At 43.1% G+C, this 19,169-nt stretch overlaps 1 protein-coding gene across 8 annotated transcripts in view; it reads right to left on the reverse strand.

Moving 5' to 3' along the window:
- DGKZ (diacylglycerol kinase zeta) overlaps nt 1–19,169 on the reverse strand; it is a 142,329-nt gene that overhangs the window by 63,848 nt on the left and 59,312 nt on the right. Inside the window, exon 2 of one of the 8 annotated variants that reach the window (XM_081001491.1) lies at nt 15,014–15,113. The exons of 6 other annotated variants lie outside the window; for them this stretch is intronic. In XM_081001491.1, coding sequence (XP_080857617.1) covers nt 15,014–15,099 — 86 coding nt within the window. In that variant the 5' untranslated portion in view covers nt 15,100–15,113. Of the gene's footprint in view, nt 1–2,525; nt 2,671–15,013; nt 15,114–19,169 lie in introns of those variants that run through there. One more of the 8 variants, XM_081001487.1, reaches the window with a different exon arrangement.

Below are 19,169 nucleotides of genomic sequence, written 5' to 3' on the forward strand. Positions count from 1 at the left end.
TAAGAATCCAAAACTGTAAGGGAACACCCTCAGGAATAATAATAAAGGAATGTGTGGTGTTCTCAACCCTTAACTGCCCACTTGTGTTTGATGTACATCCTCAACGTACATTATTCTGACATTTTCCTTGCCAGAAGTATTAGCCTACTAAACTTTAAACTGGAACTATGGTAACATATTTTATAGTGCCCCCTCCCACCTTGACATTCAGACATGTTGCTTTTTTGGTTCAAAACCAAAAGGTCATCACAGAAATGTCAAGCATTACAGTCATAAAAGAAATCCAGCCTGCCCAAGAGGAAAGAGACCTCTCCCTTTGGGCTGACGTATTTTCAAATTATGTAAAAATAGAGCTGTTCCATGCTTTAATATTACCATCTCTTTCAAATATGCAATAAGTAAATTTATACATGTATGACTGCCTGGGCACATCTGCTCCTCAACTGTGAAGCCCTGACTGCTGGTTGGAACAAAATGTTATTATGGAGCCTAACCAACCTTGGAGCAATTGGTTATGATGGCAAAACTCATTAAACACCCTGCATCGTGCAGGAAAATAATGTAGCGACTGAGAATACAGATATTGGCTATTCTAGGTTCTTAGGCTAGGTCAAGTGCTGTGAAAACCCATTCACCTGTCGACTAGGAAGGTGAATGGCACTATTAGTTTACCTAGTAAAAATGTCAGCAGTTGGGGTTCATGAACACCTTGCTCTTTGTTTGGTCAGCAGGTACCCTCTGTTGGTCTAGTCCTTTCCTACGGCATGTGTACATATTTATGGTTGCCATATAGGGGCCATTTTAAGTCACTCCAAATATTGGCTTCCACCATTTAGAAAGCGACAGCTCAACATTCAGAACAGACCATTTTCGCCACTATTCTAAACCTTCAGGTTTGCTGTGGCATGGAGGAAAGTCACTTCATCCAAGCCGTGGAGAGAACTGCATGACACAAACCGTTTGCCACTCTACATATAGATTGCCAGATGGCATGCTTTAAACAGGGTATAGTTTGGAACTACTTCTTGTATAACATCTTCACATTTTGCCATAGCACACGGTACCTTGAGAAGACGAAAGCATTCTTAAGATACCTAAGCCCAGTCTGGAAAATTTCAGGCATAATGTTAAAAGGCAGAAGGCAGCCTTGAAAACTATGGGTACAGTGCTAAATAGTTTGGCTAGAAGGAAGTTAACCTGTGGGAGCTCCACTTTGGGAATACAGAACCCTTGTCTCACACAAGTAAATTTAGACGAGCTTCGCCAGAGGGACTTGCTCTTTACAACTGGTCTGTGTAAGGAAAGCAGCTGTTGGTTCACAAATCCCTTGACAGAACAGAAGATGGGGAGGAATTTTTTAAGGAGTTTCTTTCATATTTTTTTTCCAGCATAGAATCTGAACAGGGGAAAAACAAGGCCCTGCTACAGTCCCAGGTCTGTGATCTACTGATAAAAAGAAAAGGCCACCACTGTCTCCCCTATGATTCGGGACAGAGACCCAGATGCAAACTCTGAAAAAACTGCTGGGGACCCTGCTCAATAAACCACACAGGACCTCTGACACCCTCTTGCCAACCTGCATTATTCAGCAGACTAATACCCAGTGAGGCTGCATTAAGCAGACAAGCCTGTCCTATTACTGCTGCAGCTGTCTTCACCATCTCATCCACTTGCCAGTCACACTACCATCTGGTTCACAAGACATTTTTTTAAGATGGTGAAGTTCTTATGGGTGACTTGACATTTGGTCCTCCCTCGTTTCTTTGCAGTGAGATGTCTGTATGAATCAACCCCCACCAGGAGCACTAAAAAAATGCTAAGGTACAGCACAATGTCAGTTTAATTGTTTTCTCCTAACCAGATAACTCAGGTTCTCCAACATGGATGCAGGTGCATACAAACACCTCACATGTGAAAATAAAAACCCAAGGGGTAAACACAAAAGCACACTGCCCTGTGCTAACTTCTGTTTCCCTGCCTCCTGAAACCAAGCTCAGCACATTCCAACATATTAAAGGCAACCTTTGAAGGCTACACAACATCCAAACACAACTAGTAAACTGGCCTCAAGTTTGTTGCAATAAAATAAAAATGAAGTCACTTTGCACCTCCAGTCTCAGGAAACTCTCTCTCTTTCAAGGCCAGGTTCATAATAAAGCAGAGAGAAGATGGAAAACTCTCCCCCCAAGCTGGAAACAAAGGGGCCCCTAACTCCAAATCCCCTCAAACCTATGGTTACAAACGACACAGAACTGACCCACAATAACACTCCCTCCGGAAGCTTCTGAAACTACTGTTGAGCAGCTTCCAACAATGTTTAACCCACCCGGCAAAGGATCTCATCCTGCTCTCCTGCCATGTCTCTAGAGTCACAGGGTGAGGCTATTTCACACAGAGATCCAGCATTTCCCTTCCCGCTTTCAAAAGCGCCTCACTTCCTCACCCTGAATGGCAAACCCTAAGCAGAGAACGGTTAAACACGGGGTGGGGGAGGAAGAGGAGGGGACGGGCAGAGCCTTTGTGACCTGATCCGAAGCTGAAGGGAGAATTCTTGCAGGTGAAGAGGAGCCTGGGTAGCAGCTGCAGGAGGAAGAGAGGCTGCCAGCCCTGAAGAGATTCAGTCCTAGTTTGGAGAGAGAGGTCTCTGTTTATCCCACTGCCTCCTCCCCATGCTGCAAATCATGACAGCCCTTTTTAAAATAACCAACAGGCACTTCCTCCTACGGCTGCTATGGGGGCGGCTACCTCTAAGGGGGCGGGGATGAAATGAGTGAGTGAGTGAGACACAAACACAAACACACTTACTGACCCCAGCTAAGTTCAGCGTTCAGACAGCCCTTGCAGAACAAGAAACACACAATAGAGCTATATTACTCAGGGGCCAACCGGCAACTTTTTATTTTATTAATTCTATCTTAGCACACACACACACACACACACACACACAGTGTCAGGGGTGAATGGCAAGAGAGCATGCAAACAATTCTAACTTCACATACACACTTTTGATTCTGAAGTATTTTATTGGTCAAACCTTTTGAAAGCGTTGCATACACATCCCTTAAAGGGGACTCAAGAGAATCCTGATCTCTTGGGAAGACACCTGCACTGACCCACTTCTGCTTCAGTAGAATTGCACTGACCCACTTTTGCAACTGCAAAAGGTCACTTTCTTCATTGCCTCATTTCCTTCCCATCCAGGCGTTTCTCTGCTTAAAGAGACCTTGCACACAGTCATAAGCTTTGCTTATCAGTGACATATCTATCAAATAGTGCAGACAACCATATTGGACCATTAGGAAAACACCTTAGTTTTATTACTTGGTTCTAATCAGGGTACTGTGCCACTGTTGCTGCTTCAGTTACCTGAGTGAAGAGTGACAAACAGTCCCACCCACAGTAGTCAAAGCAAAGTGCCATTGAATGATATTCTACTCCATCATGATGACAGCAAAAATTATTTCCCTGAGTGATTTCCCGTGCAAGCTGGGAACAGCTATTGCACTTGATACAACTCGTTTAAGTTGAGCCCTTGATATCTTCTCATGTGGAATGTACATACAGATGGAACTGCAGATGGAAGGGAAGCTGATAAATTTTACAGAGGTAGATTTGCATTTCTGCTTCCTCAGCACAAATATGCACATTTTCCAGGTCTCATTTTGCACAACGTTTGTGCTATACCAGGGGTCTGCAACCTTTAAGACAAAAAGAGCGACTTGGACCCGTTTCCGAAGAAAAACAAAACTGGGAGCTGCAAAACCCGTCATTATAAAAATAACTTTTTTGTCACTTTTTTTTATTATTTCTTTGTTTGACCCCTCAGAATTACTCCTCCTCATAGAAATAAACGTTAAATTAACAAGTTACCTTTTTGTGTGTGTGTGTTCTTCACTCCCCTTCAAAACAGTGACCAGCGTACATGCCCCCTTTCAATGCAGTGACCAGCGTACATGCCCCTTACAATGTAGGGGGCGGGCGGGCGGGAAGGTGACGTCGGGACGGTGTGTGACTAACGCATGCACCGCCCCATGCGACGTCACAGCCAGTACAGCGCCCGCCACAGTGGGGAGTGTCGGGGCGCATATGCGCCTCCTCCCCTCGCTAGTATCCGCCCCGGAGCCGCGGCAAAGGCGTAAAAGAGCCACATGCGGCTCCGGAGCCGCGGGTTGCTGACCCCTGTGCTATGCAGTACTGCCTCAAACTTGGACAATGGAATTATGGGAAAGGAGTCAAGAAGAATCTTAAGAGTCACACCTTTACTTTGTGAAAGTGAAAGATGTGAAACACACATGCAGGCATTAAATCAATAAGATAGTTTATTTTTGCTGCAATTAATTTGTGAATACACTGGACACATTTTTTAAACATGTAGATGAAAGCAGCTTTCAACAAGCTTTAGTTTTCCTTTTGCCCCCCTCCCAACAAAAAGTAGATCTATCAAAGTTCACTACAATCTTCCCCTTAACTAAATAAAATACATATTACAGGATCATCATACAGGAATACATTTTAATATTTAATGAAGATAATGCTTTCTTCTCCACTGTGTAACAGAGGAATAATATGTAATTTGGAAAGCAGCCTAAAAGGGCAGACTAACCAAATATGGTTAACCACAATGCTGAGCACTCTAATTTTTAAAATCATTCATACTGTAACATGCAAATATTAAGATACTCAACTGACAGCTATTTTCAGCCCTTGTAAGAGAGAGTAACTGTGGGTGGGAGCTCTTTAGCTCATGCTGGAAGTGTGCTGGCTATGCTATTTTATACCAGCATTTCCCGTAACAAAAACAAAATAGAAATGTCAACTGCTACAAAATGTTGCAGTATACTGAGGAAGGTAAGTTGTACCCCTCCCTATTTCCACAACAGCAGCTTCCCGTCTAACATGCGTAACCCTGTTCAGGGTTCCAGAAAGGCATTCCTCAAAGCAGGAAACCTCCCCACCCCTCTCCCCCAATTCCTATTTTTCTTTTCCAAGTGATACTGAACATTATGTGGCTACTGAACATGCTCCATCCCCACTGAGATATTTGTGGGGTAAGAAAAAGCGGGTGGTACCTGTGCAAAGGGATGTGGGTGGCGGTGTGGGTTAAACCACAGAGCCTAGGACTTGCCGATCAGAAGGTCGGCGGTTTGAATCCCCACAACGGGGTGAGCTCCCGTTCCTCGGTCCCAGTTCCTGTCCACCTAGCAGATCAAAAGGACGTCAAAGTGCAAGTAGATAAATAGGTACCGCTCCGGCGGGAAGTTAAACGGCGTTTTCGTGCGCTGCTCTGGTTTGCCAGAAGCGGCTTAGTCCTGCTGGCCACATGACCCGGAAGCTGTACGCCGGCTCCCTCGGCCAATAAAACGAGATGAGCGCCACAACCCCAGAGTCATCCGTGACTGGACTTAACGGTCAGGGGTCCCTTTACCTTTACCTGTGCAAACTTTTGAGGCTCTGCTGACTATACAAGTGGATAGCCTGGTGGAAAAGAGCAGCAAAGCGAACACCAGGGCAGCTGTGTTTCTGACACTTACCAGGAGGGAGAGAGGCTGTGAGGAGGTTGGCACAGTGTGGACACTTCAGCCATTGTGACTGCACCACACTGGCCTCCCCATCTCTTCTCCCTCCTAGTAAGTAGCAGCAACACACCAGCTGCTAAGCTAGCGTTGCAGCTTTCCCAGTTACGTATGCCAATTCCCCCCATTGTTTTTCAGTGGCTCTGCTCTGACTCTGCACCATTAGCACTCAGCAACTGTGCTCACAATTAGGAGGACTACTGTTGGGTGACCAACTCACTTTTACATGCATCTAAAACGAAACGAAACAAGCCCTTGTGTCTGGGAAGCCAAACCACGACAAGAACACCAGGCGCATGTACATAGGTGTTTGCTGTGCACCCACTGTGTATTTGCCATGTTAAATACTCTTGCTGTAAATGCAGTAAGCACATTTGCTGCAGGAAGTATGTAAAATCATTTGGCAGAGAAAAACTTGGGGCTTGGAGACTTGCTTCTTCCCATACTTTAATTACGAGATATTTATGAAATTTCCTCCCATAGTACAGTGGTACCTCGGGTTACATATGCTTCAGGTTACAGACTCCGCTAACCCAGAAATAGTGCTTCAGGTTAAGAACTTTGCTTCAGGATGAGAAGAGAAATCGTGCTCTGGCGGCGCGGCGGCAGGAGGCCACATTAGCTAAAGTGGTGCTTCAGGTTAAGTACGGACCTCCGGAATGAATTAAGTACTTAACCTGAGGTACGACTGTATGCAGAATAACTCAGTTGGGAAATAATGACTGTTGGAGTGTTAAATCCAGAAACTGCCCTACAGACAGTGAAACCATTCATTCCAAAATGCTTTGCACACAGGCAGCACTTAGTAATTTAGAATACAGTGGTACCTTGGGTTACAGACGCTTCAGGTTACAGACTCTGCTAACCCAGAAATAATACCTCAGGTTAAGAACTTTGCTTCAGGATGAGAACAGAAATCACGTGGCGGCGGCACGGCGGCAGCAAGAGGCCCCATTAGCTAAAGTGGTACCTCAGGTTAAGAACAGTTTCAGGTTAAGAACGGACATCCAGAACATATTAAGTTCTTAACCTGAGGTACCACTGTACACTGATGTTTAAGAAAAAGAAGAGACTATACAACACCATCTTAAGGGGGGGGGCGGAGGTCACAATGCAGTTTTAGTGCAAAGCATGTCATATGTCACATAAGAAGCATATGTTAGCCCATCGCTTTCTGGACTGATTGCTAGCTCTACTCACCACACTGCTGTATCAGATACAGGAGGGGGAAGCTGCCTTCCTGCTGCTCTGCTGATGTATAACTAGAAAACCTAACACAGGATGTCATAAACCAAAGTAAAAAGGAGGACCGAAGTCTCCATAGCCATGATCGTTACATACTTATGCATTAATCTGTGAAAGTGTGAAATGTCAAATGACTTTTCCAAAGCATCAAGCACAATCCTTGCACACCCAAGGGGTTCTTTTTCTCCATGGCTGATACAGCTCCAGGCCCATTCTTATGCCAGTTCAAAGGAAAGGAAGCCCTTGAGTTCTGTGACAGCCCAAGAGAAGAAGCAGGGGAAAGCGCATTTGTTAAAATATTATTTAAATATTAAATAAATGCTTGGTCCACCTTTCAACATTTCCAGGGCAGTTTACAGTATTATTATTATTATTATTATTATTATTATTATTATGCTGTTGCCCTTCCTCTGAGGATCACAGGGCAGTTTACTGTGACAATAGGTCAAAAAGCACCGTAAAATAACCAATATGCAATAGCTGACAACAGTAAGGGGCAGCTCTAAAAACAACCACAGCAGAAATGAAAATACACCTGAGATCAACTGGAGCCTGGGCAAATAAAACTGCCTTTGCCAGGCACCTAACAGACATTTGCCAGGTGAGACACCCTTGGGAGAGAGGTCTGCAAGCAAGGTGCTACAACCAAGAAGGCCCTGTCCCTTGTTGCCACTCACATCACCTCAAAGGGGTGGGGGTGGGGGGCGCTACCTAAAGGGGGTCTGCCTCTGAGTAAGATCTTAGCCTACAAGGAGGTTGATGTGGCAGAAAACAATCCCTCCAGTGACCAAAGAAAATCACTTGAAGAAAGTGATTACTCAGTTTTCTTCAGCAAAATGGGGACAAGTGTAAATATTTCAACACTCTAGAGAAAGCGTAATTTCTCTCACTTGCCTTTCAAATTCTAGCATGAAGAGAACCGAGGTCAGATAATATCATAGCAGATGCTCTGGGCAGCTGAATTACACCCCCCCTTTTTTTAAATGTTCCAGGCCAAAACTATATTAAGAATGGCTTTTGGATGCAGTTAAGTAGCAGTTCACATCCACATAAAACCATGAAGATCACTGGGGTGGCCTTGAGAAACCGGCCACCTCTCAGTGGAAAAAAATGGGACAACTCCCTGAGCTTCAGGGAAGAAATATGAGATGTTGCTATTATGACACTTCTGTACTCCTGTATTTCAGAGGGTTAGACTAGATGATACTTGGCGATCCCTTCCAACTCTACAATTTTATGATTCAAGAGGATACTCAATGTAGGTAATGATGTTCATGGCTTTAATACAATATTTGGCAATTGCGGACATCTCTCTTAAAATCCCAGCTGCTAAAGTGGTAGGATAAAAGTTTTAACTCACCAAAGATGCCTCTAATGCAGGCCCAGGCCAACTTGGCCCTCCAGACGTTTTTGGGACTACAACCCCCATCATACCTAGCTAACAGGACCAGTGGTCAGGGATGATGGGAGCTGTAGTCCCAAAACATCTGGAGGGCCGAGTTTGCCTATGCCTGTTCTAATGCTTCATTCTTGCAATAATGTAGCTTGCAAATGTGATTTGTATGCCCCAAAAACTCAAGCGCAGAAGGGAATTTACATATCTTTGCAAAATTAACTCATGAGTTGGACCACTGAGGTTTAGGAACTTATTGCTTGAGAAAAAGAATCAACATGGCAAAAACTACCAAAGACAGTAAGTAGGTGACAATTTTCGGTGAACAAAGTTCTTTGTGGCAAAAGTACAATACATGTTAAAAAATCTTCACAGAGCTTTTGTTCAGTCACTTAAGCAAGGAAGTTTGAAACCAGTCCTCCAGGAAAACTGGGGGTGTTACTCAATTAAAATAAATCATGCCTGATGAATTATCAGATTTACTGAATTAATTGATTGTTTTATTTATTTATTTAAAATATTTACATCCCACCCTTAACATAAAAATCTCAGGCTTCAATAAAGAAGAAGAGCACAGAATAAGCATCACACGAGGAGATAAAAATACAAAAACCTATCACAGATAAACATCAGTATGAATTGCCAAATACATAGATTAAATCTGAAATGATACATGTTTCTGAAAAAAGAAAGAGGGTTATTTCAGTCCCAAAAACTAGAGAGGGCCACATTTGGCCTCCAGGTCTGAGGTTCCCCATCACTGTTTTGACAAGCGATCCATTGCAAATCACGGACTGCCCTTCAATGCAGCAGGACTGAGGTCCTGTTCTCAGAATGCAAGAGTCATTTATGGGGACCTGATACAAGCACAGTTAAGCTACACCATACAGCTATACAAAAATGAAATGGGAAGTAACTACACACTAGTGCCTCCTGTATTCACTATGACCTCCTGTATTCAAAGTGGAAAATGGAAATGGCAACAGCACACTCAATGTAATGGAACAAAGGGTCTCAAGGTATAAGAGTCTAAGGTAGTGATTTATTTAGTTGAAAACTTGTACCCATAAGGTGACAGCCTGCAAGTATGAAAGAAGTTCATAGAAGATTTAATATATTTAGACTGTTACAGAAAGGTGCTTATGTCAGTACTCGCATGTAGCAGATGGAGAGGTTTCTTCTATGTTATTTATCAGCAAACAGGATATAAACAAATTGATATATTGTGTAGCAGTAGTATATCCTCTTTTGATACCTCTCCCCTAAATTTGTAAGAGATTATTTTCTATGAATAAAAACATTTGATGAGCTTCTTTTATGAGGCAAGTAGATAATAATGAGTTTCATTCTTACAAGGCTTCACATACTGAGACTGGAGGCACTACATACTGTACTTGCCTCACCGAGTCTGGGCATTGTGAAGATACATCTAAGCATGAAAATTAAACTAAACAGTATGCCATCTACTCCAAGGAGGATTCCCCCCCCCCGAGTGATTCCTCCAGGCGCACCCCACCCCGCAAAAAATGGATGGTTGCAATTATTTTCACATTTCCTTGAAAGCCCTACTGAGCTCAATGTGGTGCCAAGCATGCTTAGGGGAATAAATAGGCTTCAGTCCTAAGCACATATACAGTTGTATCTTGGTTGTCGAATGTAATCAGTTCCGGAAGTGCGTTTGACTTCCGAAAATGTTCGAAAACCAAGGCGCGGCTTCCGATTGGCTGCAGGAGCTTTCTGCACTCAATCAGAAGCCTCGGAAGCTGCAGTGGACGTTCGGCTTCCAAAAAAAGTTCGCAAACCGGAACACTTATTTCTGGCTTTGCGGGAGTTCAGGAGCCAAAATGTTTGAGTCGCAAGGCGTTCAACAATTAAGGTACGACTGTACTTGGAAGTAAAATCTACTAAAATTAATGATAACTTGCTTCCAAATAAACTTGCATAGGAGATCAAGTGTTTAAGTGTCCATTTACGGGCATGAAGAGCTCTAGTAAAGTGAGAACACTTTCTTACTGCAAAGTCCCCTTGAATTTCAAGTACTTAGGTACAGATTAAATGTTGTTTTAGATTGCACTGCAGCATTTAATAGATTGATCAGTTTCAAAACTTTTATTCATCCTAGAGCTCCCCCAAAATTAACTGGATAGGAAGGTTTTTTCACAAGTATTTACAAGAATACAGTCATACCTTGGAAGTCAAACAGCTCAGTTCCCGAACATCTTGGCTCCTGAACGCCACAAACTCGGAAGTGAGTGTTCCAGTTTGCGAACTATTTTTGGAAGCCGAATGTCTGACGGGGTTTCAGATTGGCTGCAGGAGCTTCTTGCAGTCAACCAGAAGCCGCGCTTTGGTTTTCGAACGTTTTGGAAGTTGAATGGACTTCCGGAACAGATTCCGTTCGACTTCCAAGGTACAACTGTACTAGTATTTAGGGAATGCTGAATGGCAAGCACCATCTTAAAAGAGGCATCTCTCATTTTTCTCTTCCTTAGGAGAGAATGCTTCTTCTAAGATGATGCCTGCTAAGATGCCAGGCTAAGACACCTAAAAACAAAGGCAGTATGCTTCTTGCTTCAGAATTCAGATCTATTGTTCTTATCCATATGAACATTTAATTAATGAATCTTGTTGTTGTTGTTTAGTAGTTTAGTCGTGTCCGACTCTTCGTGACTCCATGGACCAGAGCACGCCAGACACTCCTGTCTTCCACGGCCTCCCGCAGTTTGGTCAGGCTCATGTTTGTAGCTTCAAGAACACTGTCCAACCATCTCGTCCTCTGTCGTCCCCTTCTCCTTGAGCCCTCCATCTTTCCCAACATCAGGGTCTTTTCCAGGGAGTCTTCTCTTCTCATGAGGTGGCCAAAGTATTGGAGCCTCAGCTTCACGATCTGTCCATCCAGTGAGCACTCAGGGCTGATTTCCTTAAGAATGGATAGGTTTGATCTTCTTGCAGTCCATGGGACTCTCAAGAGTCTCCTCCAGCACCATAATGAATCTTAAACTTATACAATTAATCAACTTTTTAAAATGAGGCAACAGCCCTAGTTTTGGAGTAGCATTATCTTGCTGGTATTAAAGTTGATTTGATCTTTTGAAACACACATCGCCCCTTCATTTACAGAAAGCAAAATGGTTTTATTTTAACTGTTCCCCAAGATTATAGACAGAGGTTCTGAGATGACATCTGCAAGCTCCTTTAGTACTAGCAACAGCACCACTGCATTACGTGCCATTGTCGGTATTCCTGCATTGCAGGGTGTTGGACTCAATGACCCTTGGGGTTCCTTTGAACTCTACTGTTCTATTATTTTATGATCTATTATTTAGCTAGGGAAATTTCAACACCATTTCTTCTTGGGCATCAAATCTTATTGGGAAATATTTTTTTTTCAGGGGGGCTTGTTCTCTGAGCTAATCTAATTCCTCAACATACTTCTGGGATACTGCTATAGGAAATATTAGATGCTGACTTCCCTTGTACAGTTCCTGGAAGTGTCTGTTAGCAATACCTAACAGATGCTGCAAGTCCTGGTGCTACAGGGTTAACAATATCTATGCAGCAAGAGAGTGAGAGAGAGAGAGCTCTCAGTAGGGAGGCTAGCAAGCTCTCATTAATGGCTTCCCTTTTTAAATGAACTTCCCCTGAGCGCAAAGCTGAGTGTCAGAAAAAGCAGGGTAGAAGCTAATGAGTAAATGCTATGGAGAGTTCTGTGCTCTACAAAGGCACTAAACAGCAGCCTCCTCCCCTCTTCCCAGGGAAGTCTCTACAGGGTCCATTCCCAAATGGACAATTATGACAATGCTCTGTTTCTATTAGGTGGGGGGGGGGGAGGGAGGAAAGGAGACCAGGGAAGAGAGATACCTGCTTGCAAATATTCAAAGAGAAGCAATTCCTAAAGAAATTAACTATTTACTGTGTGCGTACACACACACAAACATCAGACTGCTGGGCTGGGGCAGTGTTTCTCAGGAGAGTATGTTGTAAAAGTCTTATCACTGGGTACACTTTAAAAGCTAGTGTTTGAAAAGGGGCCCATTTCTAACATATGTCTGCATTAGAAGGAGGATCACATATTCCCCCTGGTGTTTAAAGTTCAGTACCACATCTCCCAAGCTGCTCTCGAGATCAAAGTAGCTAGGCTGTGTGACAACTCTATAATGCAGGGATAGGAAACCTGTGGCCCTCCAGATGTTGTTGGATCACAGCTCCCCATCACCCCAGACCACTGACCATGCTAGCTAGAGAGTTGTAGTCCAACACCTTTCGTATTGGGTTAACTTTTGCTGGTGAAAGAGAACACAGGATTTTGACATGCATCAAACCACTTTTCTGATGGCATCATATCAATTCCTATTCTGGCCAACAGTAAGAGAAGGGATTTTGCACAGGGAAAACACTCATCTTCCAGAAGAGTGGCCATTTTTGTTCATTGTTTTTTCTGCACAATTTCGCTTAAACTCATGGATTCCTTAGGCTCATTGAGAATATTGCTATTTGGATTACGTGGTTGACAAACAGTGTCAGGTTTTTTTAAAATAATAAATGTTTTGTTGGAAAAATGTTTACAAATATCAATTATTCTTGCAGATGTTAGCTGTGAACTTTTCACAAATTTAGTTTCTCTCAGAGTATACACAAAATGGCAACCCCAACTGTCCTCATCCACCCAGAGGAGTGACATAAAGTATTAGAGAGTGAACAGGAAGCTTGAGACTCCTGCCTTTCACATCTAACAGAGGATAAAGAAAAAAACCAGAGACTCATTTCTGTTGATAACCTTCTGTGAAGATGGAAAACTTACATGACTTCACCCACTAAACATCTACCAAGAAAAGCAAGGCTATTATGAAATTGTGAATTCAGATCAGCCCCCTTGGGATGGACATCAGTACAGTCACACTGCTCTTCACTGCTGGCAGGAAATTTTACAATGTTCATATTGTCTAGATACAAGAATAATGGAAGTAAACAAAATTATGAAAGGAGTTGCAAAGAAGATCCAATATTCCTTTCCCAAGGTCTAGTAAAGTATAAGATTAACAACCTTCTCAGTGGGATGCAGAATAGTCAATAAAATGCACACCCCACAAAATATTTAAAATACATGCCCCCCCAACCCATCAAGATTCATAATCGTTTGAAAACAACTGTTATTGGGTGGGGGAATAGATCTTGGTCCATGCAACAATATTAACTGTAGCCACTAATGACAAAGACATGATATTATGGTTGTTTGATGTGCATGTTTTACAATGTCCACAGTTAACATTAATTATCACACAGGGCCTGATGAGCTGAACCCAAGGATACTAAAGAAGCTTGCTGGTGTAATCCCGGAGCCTCTCTAAGCATTCCTGGAGAACAGTTGAGGTCCCTGCAGACCAGAGGCAGGCAAATGTTATCCCCATCTTCAAGAAGGGCGGGGGGAGACAGCCAAGGTAACTACTGACTAGTCAGCCTGTGGACCCATAATTGTTCAACGACTTTATAAATTACTTGGGTGAAGGAATTGAGGGGATGCTCATCAAATTTGCAGATGACACCAGACTGTGAAGGGTAGCTAATGCCACAGAAGATAGAATCAGGATTCAAGATGACCTTAGCAGACTGGAGAACTGGGCCCAAACTAACAGAATGAATTTCAAATGTAGGGTTCTATACGCGGGCAGGAAGAATCAGCTGCACAAATATAAGATGGGGGACACCTGGATTGCTAGTAGTACATGTGGAAAGGATGTAAGGGTCTGTAGTAGACCACAAGCTTACCATGAGTCAACAGTGTGATGCAGCAGGAGCAGCAGCAAAAAACACACACAACCTAATGCTATTCTAGGCTGCATCAACAGAAAGGTAGTGTCCTGATCAAGGGAAGTAATAGTCCCTATCTATTCTGCCTTGGTCCCACGTGGAGTACTGTGTCCAGTTCTGGGCACCACGGTTTAAGAAAGATATTGACAAACTGGAACATGTGCAGAGGAGGGTGACCAAGATGATAAAGAGTCTGGAAACCAAGCCTTATGAGAAATGGTTGAGGGAGCTGGGTATGTATAGACTGGAAAAGAGGAGACTGAGAGGAGATATGATAGCCATCTTCAACTATCTAAAGGGTTGTCACATGGAAGATGGAGCAAGATTGTTTTCTCCTGCTCCAGAGGGTAGGACCCAAACCAATGGATTTAAGTTACAAGAAAGGAGATTCTGACTAATCATCAGGAAGAACTTTCTGAGAGTAAGAGATGTTCAACCGTGGAACCTTGGAAGGTGGTGGACTCTCCCTCCTTGGAGGTTTTTTAGCAGAGGTTGGATGGCCATCTGTCATGGATGTTTTAGCTGAGATTCCTGCATTTCAGGGGGTTGGACTAGAAGATGACCCTCAGCATTACCTCCAACACTACAGTTCTATGATTCTATTATTCTAATATGCTTGGCTAAGGGGAAAACTAAGTAGCTGAGAATTAAGTGGCAACTCCAAGCAGACCTCTCTGGGTTCAGCTGGCCCACCCGCCAGTGTCAGTCATTTATGGGAAAGCCTCACTCGGTAAGGTCATTTCGAAGAGATAAATTTCACTCTGTACACATAGACACGAGGTTCCAGATTTGCATGTTCAAGCACCGAACGCTGCTCCCTGGCACAAAGGTTAGTGACTCATGCAGACCCAGTAAGCAGCCTTTGTTTCAGAGGCCCCCATTAGCTCTAGCAGGGTGAGATGTAGGCGGAAAAGCAACCTTTGCTCAGCCGTAGACAGAGCTGCAGCCTTTCAGCACCACAGAGCTTGGGCAAGCTAGTAAAAAGACCACATACTTATATACTGCCGGCCTGTGCTTTATCCTGTGGACTCCCCCATCAGCCAGGTTGGCTGCCCTGGTGGCAAGGCAGGACATCACCATGGGACAGATGGAGTCTGGGGATACAAAGACAATGGTCAGCAAGACCCAGCCATGCCCATGACTAAGAGAAAAAGCTTTCCTTTCTTACCCTTTGTTCTGCTTCTACTTACTACAGCAGACGTATTGCACCTCTCCCCAGAACAGATAAAAAGTTGAATGCCAATGGAGTGCCAACTGTCTATGGAGTACAGAACAGCACTCAGAGCAAACAACAATGCCCTCATATAGGCAGACAATCCTTTTTCCCTTTCTGAAGTCACAAAAGGCAACTCTTCTCCTAAGCAGACCCAGAGACCACCACCTATCCAGAGAACACTGCCTCTAAAATCACTTTGGGCTCTACATTCAAAGTGTGAATGTAAAAGCATAAGAAGAGCCCTGTTGGATCAGACAAAAGGCCCATCTAGTCCAGCATTCTCTTTGGCCCATTAACCAAACTAGATGCCTCTGGGAAGCCTACAAGGTCAACAGCCCTCTCCCATTGTCCTCCAGCAACTGATACTCAGAGACCCTTGAATTTTAAGGGGGTGCACATAGCCATCATGGCTAGTAGCCATAGATAGCCTTATCCTCCATGAATTTATCTAACCCCCCCCCCCTTTAAAGCCATCTAAGTCTGTGGCCATTGCTACATCTCATGGTGCTGAATGCCGTAAGAACTATGTGTCATGTGAAGAAGGACTTCCTTTCATCTGTCTTCAGCAACGCATGAAATTTGGCTTTCCTATGTACTGTAGTTGCACAAATCACAGCACCTCTGTAGAGATGCAATGGCCTATTAATGATCCAAAACTATCCGACATTAATGGTGGTGATCCTCGCTTGCCGAAACATAGGCTACTTAATTCAGAACAAGGCTGGGATCGACATCCACCAAGGAAAATTCAGTACATACCAGACTGGAAAATTAACTGATTCTTGTACCTAACTTAATTATTGGCACAATGAAGTTTGAGGGCCATAAATATACACGTTCTGTATGAAAGTTTTCGGCAATTGGTCAACCTTAGGCCGGTGGGCCAAATGCGGTCCCTCTAGGCCTCTCTATCCAGACCATGGGACATTCCCAGGCCACGCACCCCTCCCCAGGCTATCCTCTTCACTGGTCCTGCTCTGTGCCCTCCTTGAGTTACACCAACCTGCACAGTCAGAAGGATCACTAGGGGCAAAGATGCCTTAAAATTTATTAAGATCATCTGATTGATTAAAAAGGTGTCCCCGATAAAATCAGATAGCAGATTTTTTAAAAATTTAAATATCTACCCATACTGAGCAGGATTTACATACTGCTTGACCATCAAAAACCATTTAGCCATCAAAACATGTAATCTATTTACCTAAAAAAACAGAATTAAAATGTCGATGAAATCAGGTATGTATTAAAAACAAGCTGACCTAAAAAAATTCAAAAGACAAATTTATGTAAAATCACAGCAGTTTAAAAATATAGAGAGACATAATAATTACATGTTAGAATTCATGTCTTGGTAGGCTTGCCAAAACAGGCACCAAAAACAATACATCAAAGGTGCTTGCCTAATATCAATGAACAGGGCGTTCTAGGGTGTAGGTAGTGATGGTGATGCCTTTTTTTTGAAAGATGAAAACAATGGGTGGCAGGTACCAGCTTAAAAGAGGCATCATTCACTGCCCCTTCTCACAAGCAGAAGGGAATTCCTTTCCTGTAACAGCACTCACTACAAAGTGTGCACGCACCATATAAAACCCAAAATATGAAGGGGTTTTTGTCATAGTTATCGCTACAACCGATGATTACAGCTTCCAATCTTTAATCAACAACAGAGCTGTTTAACATACAGTGCTTGAGCAAACTGGATGCCCCATGGTGTTTCGCCACTAGTTATCCTGGCACATGGCAATGGTGAGCGAGGCAGAATAAATGCAAGACGTCTTTCTCACCACCAGGTGGAGTCACCTCCCTAACTAGCCAGAGGCAAGTATCATCATCCGGTGGCTTTGTCAACACTTTCCAAACATCTCCTAGTGTGTGTGACCCAGATACTTCAGAGCAAAGCTCAGTGAGGAGAGTCAGGTGGCAGATCTAACAGGGAAAGCTGCATCACCCTCCCCTCTCCTGATCACTACACCAGCCTGTCTCCTGGCGCTCATCGGCAGCGACTCACCTTGGCAGCTAGACACAGATATTGATTTGTAATTTAAATACGTTGCAGAAAGGCTCCAGGCATACACTGCACTAAACTGACCCTGAAGCTTTGTTTAATCAGGACTTTAAAGAGAGAAAGAGAGATTTTAATTAATAAATACCCAAAGTTCCATATGTGGACAAGGGTGGTAAGACAACAAGAAGACTTGTTTAATACCGATACATTATCAAGGCAATTCCTTCTGTGCAGCAACAGGAGCTAATTAGCTATTTTAGAAAGCAAAAATAGATTTAAAAAGAGGTCTCATTTAAATTCTCCGCCTGCAAACGACATTCAAAACTTCAGGAAAGGTGCACAGAGCACTGTTCCTTAGAAGGGGAGGAGGGAGCAGAACCTTCAACGCACCAGCCCCTCTGAGTAATTTTGATCTAGAAGATGATAAAGAAGAGCTCCTTTTTCTCCTGACAATGAGACCTTTGAAAATTTAGCTCTTGGTTTCCCTGTGGGCAAGCGCTCTTCCCTTTAAAAACTCTGTGGGGTTGAGTTTTGTGGCTTTACGTAATCGACCAGCACCCAGATAATTCAAAACATAAACCATAGGCCCAATATCCACTTATTCCCTGTGGTGACCTGAGCACCCTTAGCCTCTAACAACTATATTCCAGTCTACATCTGTATTTGAACTATTTTAATATGTGTGTTTTTAAATATGTGACTTTTTAAAGTTGTTTCATATATGGAAGTGTTTTTAATAGTTTTATCCTTTTCTTGTTTTCTGGTTGTCACTGTTCTACCTGTTTCATAATTGTATACTGTATTTCACTGTTGTAACCCACTCTGGAACATTATAGCAAAGGGCAAAGTGAGAAATCTGATAAAATAAATTAACAAGAGAAAGACTGCAACACTCTTAGTTCCAACTTACCCAATAAATAATGGACCCCAGGGGGGGAAAGATGAAAATGTTCTAGTTCCTGTCTGACTGAACCTCCAAATACAGAGACCTCCAGGCCTCAAAGTCAACCCTAGACTTGCTTATCATCTGCATTTTAGCTCTGTAAGAAGCCACCTCAAAGCCAGCTGCCTGGACCAATTCTTATAAATAACTGCACAATCCTACTGGAGGACAAAGCCAGACAGACTGTGGGCCCAGAATCCTGATGGCCAGTGCCGGTGTCACTTCCTGTGTGAAGTAAAGAATGACATTGGAACAGAGTTGGAACAGTGACATTAGACAAAACAAAGCAAAAAAAAATTAAAGAAGAAGCACCCCAGCATTAATAATATTCTAAAGAAGTGATGTGGGCTTTCCAGAAAATTTTCACCTGGAAAATTTTCCAGAGCAAATTAGGATAATTTGCATTGTGTAATTTGCATTGGGGGGAATTCTGATGCCCTAGATAGTGATCTAAATTAGCGTGTTGACTTCACTTGCATTTAGCAAACGAAGGTAAACACTCTGAAGTTGCCAAGCTTGCTTAATGTTCTATTTTCAAATGTCATCCATTCATTGTGAAATGGAAAATTTTCCATGTAAAAATTTAGCACTGGAAAATTTTCTGCACATCATTGTTCTAAAAGGTTGAGTGCAGAGCAAAGAGCTGGAAGAGGAAGCAAACAAGGGAATGGTAAAAGAAATTAAAATTGAGGTGATCAATCAACTTCAAAGCTTTCAACAGGTTTCATGTGCTTCTGTAAGGCAAGGTAAAGGAGCAGTGGCCTCAATAATTGCAAGAATTTTTGGCATGATGGAGAACTAGATACCTGAAACTGAACAAAGACTAGCGAGCAGTGATACCTGCCAAGATCCAGCATGTGTGAATCCAAGCTAGACTAAAGAGTGCAAATCATAGCAAGCTGGCCACATTATTCCTGTAAGTGATTTATGGGCCTGCTGCCAGAGCAGGTGAGAGGTCAAAACACATTATCAAAACACATCAGGTG

The sequence above is a fragment of the Podarcis pityusensis genome (genome assembly GCF_964106645.2).
Source record: "Podarcis pityusensis genome assembly, chromosome: 1".
Classification (NCBI taxonomy): domain Eukaryota; kingdom Metazoa; phylum Chordata; class Lepidosauria; order Squamata; family Lacertidae; genus Podarcis; species Podarcis pityusensis.